The sequence below is a fragment of the Oxyura jamaicensis genome (genome assembly GCF_011077185.1).
Source record: "Oxyura jamaicensis isolate SHBP4307 breed ruddy duck chromosome 22 unlocalized genomic scaffold, BPBGC_Ojam_1.0 oxy22_random_OJ72771, whole genome shotgun sequence".
NCBI classification, from domain to species: domain Eukaryota; kingdom Metazoa; phylum Chordata; class Aves; order Anseriformes; family Anatidae; genus Oxyura; species Oxyura jamaicensis.
In genome coordinates this window covers 1-9660 of record NW_023304621.1, presented here as the reverse complement: position 1 = coordinate 9660, position 9660 = coordinate 1, and the positions used below count along the sequence as shown (strand labels likewise).

Here is a 9660-nt window from a genome sequence, read left to right as displayed (position 1 = left end):
GAGGTGGGCTCGGAGGGGTTGGAAGCGGCAGCGAACGCCCAGCGCCCGGTCCCTCCTCGGACCTTTTGGTGCTGACTGTGCAGAGTTTTCCCCCCACGGCTCTGGCCTGGAGCTCCCCGGTGCAGAAACGTGCTGTCCTCTGCTGCCATCTCCTGATGGAGCCGTGGGGCAGGAGGTTCCTCACCCCTCCTTTGGGGGAACCCGGCCAGCAGGAGAATCCCAGGGCTCCCGGCACCATCCCGCAGCTCACAGCGGAGCCTCTGGGGATGCTGAAGCTAACGGCAGCACGTCCCTTCTCTTCCAGCATCCCCCAGCACCATGAGCTGCATCGCAAACCTGCGGGGCTGCTGCCTGCTCGCGCTGCTCTGCCTCCTCCAGGCCCCTCGGGCACGGGCCGGGGGCGATGCCGCGGCCCCGCCGGCGCTCTCGGCGGCCTCCTTCCTGCAGGACCTCCTGCGGCGCTACGGCGAGAGCGAAACCCTGAGCCTGAAGCAGCTCAAGGCCCTGCTGAACCGCCTGGACGTGGGAGTGGGGCACGCCAACGCCTCCCAGCCGCCGCAGCAGCGCGCCAACCTCTCCCGGGTAAGGCGGGGGGGCTTCGGGGACCCCCGTGGGGTGGCCGCCCCGTACCGCCCCGGGGGTCTCGAGGCAAGCCGTGTCTCTTCCCTCTCCGCAGTGCTTCAGCTCCGTGGAGCTTTTCGCCATCCACAACCTGAGCGAGGGCTCCGCCGTGGGGCACGGCGAGTTCAAGGAGTTCTGCCCCACCATCCTGCAGCAGCTGGAGTCGGGGGCGTGCGCCGCGGAGAACCTGGAGAACGAGGAGAATGAGCAGACGGAGGAGAGCCGGCCCAGCTCGGCCGAAGGTGAGCGGGGAGCCCGAGGACACGAGGTGCCCGAGGTGCCCTTTTGGGGCTCTCGCCGACCGCAGCTGGGAGTCTGGATGTGGTTTTGTTCGTGTTGCATGCTCGAGCTGTTAGCTCTGCAGCTGGGTTTTGTCCCCGGCCGCGCGCGCTGCGGGTCAGAGCTGTCCTTGTAACGCACTCCTCCGAGATAGCTCGAGGAGGGGGGGCATCGCTGCGAGCCCCTGGGGGGCTGCTTTGCAATTTCGGGACCTGCTGCTCGATCCGGGCCCTGCCCGCTGGCCTCCAGCCACCGCCTGGTGCTGAACGAGCTGCCACGTGTCCGGGTCCTGACGATGCCCAAGGTCTTGGGTCGGCTGCCCCGCGCGCAGCGCTCATTTTTCCCACCCTGCAAAGGCCGGGGCTGGTTGGGGAAAAGCCTTTTCTGAGCAGCTCGGAGGCAGGGCAGCCCGTTGGGTGGATTCGTTTCCCCCCGCCCCGCACCAAAACTGATGGTTTGTGTCGCAGTGGAAGCATCCGGAGCAAAGGGAGAGATGCTCGGGTGCCGCGAGACCGGCCCCGGAGCGGGGACGTGGAGCTGGCGCGAGCCCTTCCCACCTGCCCAGATCGGGGGGCTCCGGACCCTCCCCGTCTCCCCTCGCCGAGAGCCTCGGTAATGTCTGGCCCTCGTTTCTTCTCGTTCCGCAGTTTGGGGCTTTGGTTTTCTCAGTGTGTCAATGATTAACGTGGCCTCCCTGCTCGGACTCTTCATCGTACCGTGCACCCAGAAGGCCTTTTTCCGCCGGGTCCTCACGTTTTTCATCGCGCTCTCCATCGGCACGCTGCTCTCTAACGCGCTCTTCCAGCTCATCCCAGAGGTGCGGTAGAAAGTCCCTGCCTCTCTCCTGTCTCCGAGGGCGGCTCTCTCTGCCTCCACCCTGCCGAATCCAATCGATCCCTCCGTCACCCGAGGCTGAGGGCTTGCCTCTGTCCCGCCGGCTTCCCTGCGCGGGGCTCCGCAGGGTTTTCCTCGCCCCTCCGAGCACCAGGAAATGCTCCGAGCGCGCAGATCAGGGTGTGAGAGCGCACGGAACGGCCCGGAGAAATGCCGCCTTCACCCTGAACCCGAGGGCGTTTAGAAACCTAATTGCCTTTTCATTTTTTCCCCCCCCCCCCCGTGTTGATTTACGAGAGCAATGCTCCCAGGAGGATTTATGCTTACGTGAGGTTTCCTGGTGCTCCAACGGGCCTGACAGATACATTGCAAATTAATTGTGTCGTAATTGCACGCTTCCGGAGTTGAACAGACACACGTCTCGCACACCGGGTACCTCCAAAGGCCTCGTGCTCCAGGTTTGCTGGGCAGAAGCTGCTGAACATCCACCGGAGAGCTCTGCGTTTAAGGTGCTCTCCAAGCACAGCGTCCTTGGCTGCTGCTGCTGCTGGGCTCTGCCCCGGCTTTGTTCTCGAGCACCGAATCCCTCGTCCGTGCTGGCCGCCCGCCTGCCGGACGGGGAGCTGTTTTTTTTGAGGCTCCTTTTCAACTCCAGAACCGCCGCTTTTATTTGCTGAGCGTCGAAGCCAAGCGCTGCGTTTCCTGCGGTGCCAGGAGCTGGGATGACTTGCGTGCGCTCCACCCTGGCGGGGAATCGGCGCGCGCGGTGCCGAGGCTGGAGCGCGCGAGATGCTCGGGGACCCCGGGGCTCTGTGGCACTGGAGGGGCCCCCGCTGTCCCGCGGGGGCTCGGGGATTGGGGTCGGGGGGCTGGCATGGAGAAGGGCGAGCTGTTTGCTCGGGGGGCAGCGACTCACTTCGGGAGCTCGGTGTGGGCTCCGCAGAGGGGTTTCGCTCCGGACCCTTCCCAAAGGGCCGACAAATTGTTTCCAGAGCCACTCAGCGCCGGGTTCCCCGCTCTTGAACCAATTCCTGATGACCAAGCAATCACTAATGAATGTCCTCTTCTCTCTCCCCCCCCTCCCTCCCTCCTCTCTCTTTCCTTTCGGCGTGGATTCCTTTCTCCCCTCCGCCCCTTCCCCGCGTTGATCTCCTTCCCCTCCGACCACCTCCCTCGCCCGATTTCCCGGGGGGGGTTTTGGCACGCACGCCGCAGTCTGGGGTTACGGTTTCCTCTGCGTCACCGTCATCTCCCTCTGCTCGCTGGTGGGAGCCAGCGTGGTGCCCTTCATGAAGAAGACCTTTTACAAGCGGCTGCTCCTCTACTTCATAGCTCTGGCGATTGGAACTCTCTACTCCAACGCCCTCTTCCAGCTCATTCCCGAGGTACGGTGAGGACCGTCGGGGTCTTTCCTCTTCTCTCTTGGGGGCTTTTCCTCTCTCTGGGTGCTCGCTGAAGGGGGAGCCGGAGGACTCGGAGGGGATCCGCGAGCGAGCCTTGCGTGGAGAGCGAGGTATGGAGGCTGCGAGCCCCTGGGGATGGCGGCCGGAGCTGCGATTTTGTAGCCTTCAGCCCTCCTTTGGAAGGGAATCGCTCCCTCGGCTCTGCTCCGAGCAGAGAGGCGATATCTGAGCGCTCTTCCCGGCCCTGCGGGCAGGCAGCCCTTGTGTCGAGGCTTCCTGAGCCTGCTTTTAGCAGCCCTGCCCCAGATCCGAGGCCCTGGGGTGCAGCCGGCCTGGCTGGGGGACCAGGGGGGGGGGCAGGACGGTGATTTCTGAGCCCCCGAAGCAGCCGCCAGGTAGGGAGAGGTCAGAAAGCAGCGGGATTGCCCCGGAGGCAAGGCAGAGGAGGGATGCTGCTGCCCCCTCACTCGCCTCTTTTACCCTCAGGCCTTTGGCTTCAACCCCCAAGAAGATTACTACGTTTCCAAATCCGCCGTGGTGTTCGGGGGCTTCTACCTCTTCTTCTTCACCGAGAAGATCCTGAAGATGCTCCTGAAGCAGAAGGACCAGGTGAGGCTGGGCAGGGGCTGCTCGGAGCGATGTCCCCACCACGGGCATGGGCTGAAAGCCCCCCAAACCCCCCCCGTGCCACCAGCTCTCCGCTGGGTGCACAAAGTTAGGTCTTCGCTTGCCGAGACGGACTGAGTTAAATCGAGAAACGGGACGGTCGTGCGTTTTTTTTTGCTGGCCCTCTCTCACGTCCTGGCAATTCGGATTTTTTTTTCTCTAACTCCCATTTCAGCAAAATCCGTTAAATCAGCGCGCTTTAACGCTTTTGGGTGGGAAGGAGCAGGGGGCGGCAGGGGAGGCTGACCCCTGCGGATGCCCCTGCCCCGCAGCACCACCACGGGCACAGCCACTACAGCCCCGAGGCGCTGCCGTCCAAGAAGGACCAGGAGGAGGGGGTCACCGAGAAGCTGCAGAACGGGGACCTGGACCGCATGATCCCGCACATCGCCAGCGAGCTGGAGTGCAAGAGCCCCCCCCGGGGACGAGAAGGTCGTGGTGGGCTCCCTGTCTGTCCAGGTGGGTGCCTCGTTTCCTTGGGGGGGGGGTTTGGGGAGAGGTCTCCTGGCTGAGCGCGTGGAAAAATTGCCTGAAAATGGGGAAAAAGAAGAAGTTCAGAAGCTGGTTGCGTCTCCCTGATTAAAAAAAAAGAGCGGTGGTGGAAATTCCCCTGGATTTAACCCGTCGAGGAGAGGGGGGGGGGGGGAAACGAGGCGGAGAGCAGGGCGCTGAGCCCCGTGGTGCCGTGGCAGGACCTGCAGGCGTCCCAGAGCGCGTGCTACTGGCTGAAGGAGGTGCGGTACTCCGACATCGGCACGCTGGCGTGGATGATCACCCTGAGCGACGGCCTCCACAACTTCATCGACGGGCTGGCCATCGGCGCCTCCTTCACCGTCTCCGTCTTCCAAGGGATCAGCACCTCCGTGGCCATCCTCTGCGAGGAGTTCCCGCATGAGCTGGGTACGTGGGTCCTCGGGGAGAGGCACTCCCGCTCCTTTTTAAGGCTCTCCCTGCCCCTTTCCCTGGTCCGTCGGGGGTGTTTTCCAGTTTTATTTTGGTTTTTGTGGAGGATTTTTCGTGGGGTGGAATAAAGGGCCCTGGCGGGAGGGGGAAGGCGAGGCTGCGAGCTGCACTGAGTAATCGCGGCGCTAAAAATACCGAGGTAATATGATGTCTGCGCTTTAATTTTAGACGGAGCCGTCTGAAGGAAAACAACAACACCGTTGGCTCGGGCTGGGGAGGGCGGTTTTGGGTTCGGATGCTGGGGTTTGCGCCGCGCGAGCTGGCTGGGCCGTGGTCAGGGCTCGACGGCCCCAGCTGCCACCCGTGGTGCTGAGCAGGGCTGGGGACCGAGGGATCCTCATCCTTCCCCGGGCAGCAGGCGTGCCAATTCCTTGCTCGAGTGCCAAGCCAGGTCTCCGGGGAAGCTCAGGGGAATTTGACCTCGTGCAAAAGCTCCTCGGTGCCGTCCCGGCCTCGTGCCCACGTGGTGACGGCGCTCCCCGGCCTCCTGTCGCGCAGGGGACTTCGTCATCCTGCTGAACGCCGGGATGACCATCCGCCAGGCGCTCTTCTTCAACTTCATCTCGGCCTGCTGCTGCTACGTGGGCTTGGCCTTCGGCATCGTGGCCGGCAGCCACTTCTCTGCCAACTGGATCTTCGCTCTGGCCGGGGGGATGTTCCTCTACATCGCGCTGGCCGACATGGTGCGTGCAGAGCCCCGGGGGCGTGCGCTCGGGACCCCCAGAGGGTTTTTGTGTTTGTTTTTTTATTATTTTGAGAGCTTCAGTTTGGCCTCAAAGCAGGCGTGGGGATTGTTTGGTCGCCCTGGGGGTTGCGGATGCTGTCTGTAGCAGCCAGCGTTTGTCGCTGCTCCGCTTCTCCTCCTGGGCTGGTGGTGCTGAGGACCCCGGGCCGGGTGGCGGATGCTTGCCGGGAGCTGGGACGAGTGGGGGGCAGCGGGCAGGATGAGGCCATCAGCCCGGCCGTCGCTCTCTCCCCCCAGTTCCCCGAAATGAACGAGGTGAGCCGCGAGGACGAGCAGAACGGCAGCACCTTGATCGCCTTCGCCATCCAGAACGCGGGGCTGCTGACGGGCTTCACCATCATGGTGCTGCTCACCATGTACTCCGGCCAGATCCAGATCGGGTAGGAGCAGCCCGGCCGGAGCCTGTGCCAGTTTTTCCCTTTCTATTTTTTTTTTTTCTGGGGGGTGGGGAGGGTTTTTTTTTTTTTCTTTTCCTGCTGCAAGCATACGACAGTACCTGTGCGGGCACGAAACACTACAGAAGAGGCATTGCTTTCAGAGCTATTCCACAGACTTCCTATCATTTCGACTCGAGGCTGAGCGGGGCTCCGTCCCCCTTTGCCGCAGGACCGAACTGACCAGAGGATCTCCTTCCCGTGTCGCATCCCTCCTCTCCTCGCATCTCCCGGGAAGGATGGATTTGGAGACAGGAGCTCCTCCAGCTGTGTCGCTCCCCTCCTTGTTCTCGGAGCGGTGGGACGGGGCAAAATGCAATCCTGACCCTTTTCTGCAAGGGATTTGATGGGGCTGCGGGGACAGGGCTAGCGCTGGACGCCAGCTGCCTCCTGCTCACCTCCCAAGGGATGGATGCGCGGGGGCGACGAGTGCCACCGTGCGTGGAAGGGGAACGGCTCGCAGGCATCGCCCGGGGAGCTGGTGTTTCCCTCCTGCCTTCGGGAGCACAAAGAGACCACGACAAACCTGGCTGCTTCTCTGGGAGCTCCGTACTGGCGGGTCCTCAGCTCCGCTCTCTGAGCACGGAGGGCCCAGGACAAGGGGGAGCTGATGGAGCTCGGGGGGCACGGCTCACAGTTTGAGCAACGCCCTCGCCGTCTTCAGAAACACGTCTCTGGGGCTGTTCCTGCTCCTGTTACGAGGGATGAGGAGGATGAAGAGGTTTTAAGCACATTGCAGGTGTCGGCGCTCGGAGCAGAGGACACCAAACCTCACCTCGTGCGGGTCGGGCTCACACACACGGGCTGCGTCGGGAGAAGGCTGGCAGGACGCCGTTACCTCTTCGAGGCTCCCTGCTGCTATAAGGATTAAAAAAAAATCAATTTTGAGGGCAGCAATGCCGGCAAAAAGGGCACAAGAGCAGGGACGGCGAGCCCTTAGCCTGGCCATGAGCTGCCCAGCCAGGGAAGAAGCGGTCCTTGCACTGTGACCAAGCTCACGCAGACACCTGGGCACGGACACCCGCTTTTAAACGCTGCTGCCGCCGAGGTGCAGAGGTTCTGGGTGGGGAGGGGGGTGCTGTTGTTTTTTTTTTTTTAAAAAAAAAAATAATAAGAAAAAAGAAAAAAAAGAGACTGTGAACCTCTTCAGGTTGCGTGTTTCCAGCCTTTGGGAGTAGCCAGAGAAGGGCACTTCCCAGCTCTGCTTCTGGGCTGGCTTTCCCCAGATTCACTAGGTGAATTGACTTATTATCATATTGATAATGTTGCCCACCCCACCTGTGTTGCTTGAGGTTCCCCGCACCCCTCTTTTCCCCCCTGCTTCCCCCAAACCTCGTCCCGCACCCCGCAGCCTTGAGTCTGGGGCTGGCAGCCGGGAGCCGACGCGGGCAGCGTACCCTCGTGGGTCCGGCATTGGATCGGGAGGCAGGAGTGGTGCTGGTGGCTTGGAGCCGTGCTTTGGTGCACACCTCCTCACCTTCCTTTCCACCCCTGGTGGAAGACAAAATTTGGGGGTTCCAGGTATTTCGGCTGCCTGCCTGCCCACCCCAAAGGGAGACGAGCCACCTCGGCCCTCGTGGTGCAGGCTCAGCACCACCCGGCAGCATCATGACCTGGTTTGGTCACTGGCTAATTAGTTCCTAATTGCCTCAGGTAAAAGCTGGGTGACGTTCCTGTTGTGCTCCTAATCGTTGTCACCGAGTCCCAAGGTCTCTCTGCCTGTTGAGATGTGGCACTGCCGGTACCCTCACGGATCAGCACCGCTGCTCTCGGTGGCTTCGGCTAGGCCAGTCCTTGTCTGTGGGCTTCATCCTGCGTCCCGAAGGTTAAATATCCACCTGTGCAGGAGCAGGGAGCCTTCTTGGCATGCAGAGGCACCTCGAGGTGTTGCGAGGGCACCGCGATCGCCAAGAGTTGTCCCGTGTGGCAGCTTCCCAGGGTGACTTCTGGGCTGCAGTTCAGAAATGAAGCTCCGACAGCGATATTGGAAGGGAAGGCTTCTGCCTTTTCCCCGCTGAGAGAGCTGCGGCCTCCTCTGACAGATGAAGTGGAAGAATTGGATTTTGCGAGGGACGGCGTGCGTGCCGCCTGCCCTCTCCCAAGGAAGCGTTTGGGAAACGCCGTGTGCGGGGCTGGCGGCTTTCCGCGGGGCAGAGGGCAGCAGGAGCACTGCCAGGGCTAAGGCACGTCTGCCAGGAGGGGTTCAGCGGTGTGCACGGATGGAAAAGCCCTTGGGCTGGGGGCGAGGGGGGAATATCTTTCGGCTGTCCCTCGGGGACCACGACGCGCTCGCAGGGTTGCGGCTAGGAGGTCCTCTGCGTCCTAGAGAGCGGAAAATGGGGTGAAAAACAGCACCGGGCTTCCTCGGGGGCTGGTCCAGGCCCCTCGATACGCCGTGGAGATGGTGAATCCGTGTTCTTGTTTCAAGTTAACCCTGTTTTTTGCCACCTGAATTGACCACAAGAAATCTGCAACGCAGAGAGTCCGGGGGGGAAGCCCCTCAGGGGAACAAGGCTCCTCGCAGAGCGACCCACGTGCTCGCAAAAAGGGTTCTCAAAAAGGGTTGCTGTGGGGTTTGGGGGGCAGGAGACCCTCCTCTCACCGAAGGGCTGGTGGGAGAGGGCTCCGGCTTCGGGCAGGTTGGCACCAGGTCAGGGATGGGAGATCGAGGAGGGAAAGTGACCGAAATCGAGCTTGTATTTTTTTTTTTTTTTAATCTGTCTTTCCCTTTCTGTGTCCGTTTAGAAGCTCAAGTTCCATCTCAGTATTTTTAATACCTCAGGTGTTGTAAGAAATACTTGTCGAAACGAAGAGCATAACTTATGTCACGTGGATTGTAAAGTTATTTGTAAAATTCCATAAATAAAATATATTCTGTAATGACGGAGGATCGCAGGCGTGCCCCGTGCGGTGTCCCCGGCCGACGTCGAAGGTGCACGCCAGCAGACCAAGCCCTGGAAACCTCCCCACAGCACGAGCTATTTCAGGAGCAGACTCCCTGGGGAAGGGGTGGAAGCTCTGCTAATTCAGGTTTTTTCCAAGGGTTCGGGTTAAAGCCAACACAGGCAAGGGCTACGGGGCCATGCCATCGGGCCCTTCCAGCGGCGATGTCCGCGCGCCAGGCGGGAGGTGGCACCGACACCCCTGGCTGTCCCCACGCTCCGACCTGCATGGCTCCGGGGCTTGTTCTAGAGAAAAAAAGCCTCCTGTGCTCTGTTTTTTCTTCCCTCAAACACCAGCATTTTGCAGGAGGGAGGCTAACGCTATGGAGGATTGCGGGCTGTGGTATTCCTCTCCAGCTCGCACGAGGGAGCCTGACTCAGAGTGGCAGCGTTTGTGTCCTTGCTTCCCCCGCCTGGAGGAAAGAAAAAGCATACTTTGCTTTTCTTCTTCACTTTCCAGGCCTTTTTATATACCGCTAGCCTCAAGCTGCCAGCTCTGAGCGGCACGCACAATTTTTAGAAGCCCCGTCCCAGCAGAAGCAAACCAGCCCTGAAATTCTGCGGTCGTTTCTTTTTTTTTTTTTTTAAATAAAAATAAATAAAACGAAGAAAGGTCACCGTGTAAACCCTGCCCCGCTATTTATCCTCCTCGGATGATTGAGCGCTGTTAGCGGGGCTGTCAGGCCCATGGGGGTTAGGTTTCCCTCTCCCATCTGCTGCAGGAACACCCTACAAATTCCGTGGTTTTTTTTTTTTTTTTTTTTGCTGCAAAA

General features: G+C 61.0%; 1 protein-coding gene across 1 annotated transcript; it reads left to right on the top strand.

The window, feature by feature from the left end:
- Window positions 1-312: 312 nt before the first annotated feature.
- Window positions 313-6440, top strand: SLC39A14 (solute carrier family 39 member 14). The gene is given in 9 exon segments (XM_035312866.1): window positions 313-582; window positions 677-863; window positions 2950-3119; window positions 3624-3746; window positions 4076-4207; window positions 4209-4262; window positions 4496-4703; window positions 5265-5449; window positions 5749-6440. Coding segments are annotated over 9 exon segments (1470 nt in total). The 5' UTR covers window positions 313-318; the 3' UTR covers window positions 5896-6440.
- The last annotated feature ends 3220 nt before the right edge of the window (window positions 6441-9660 follow it).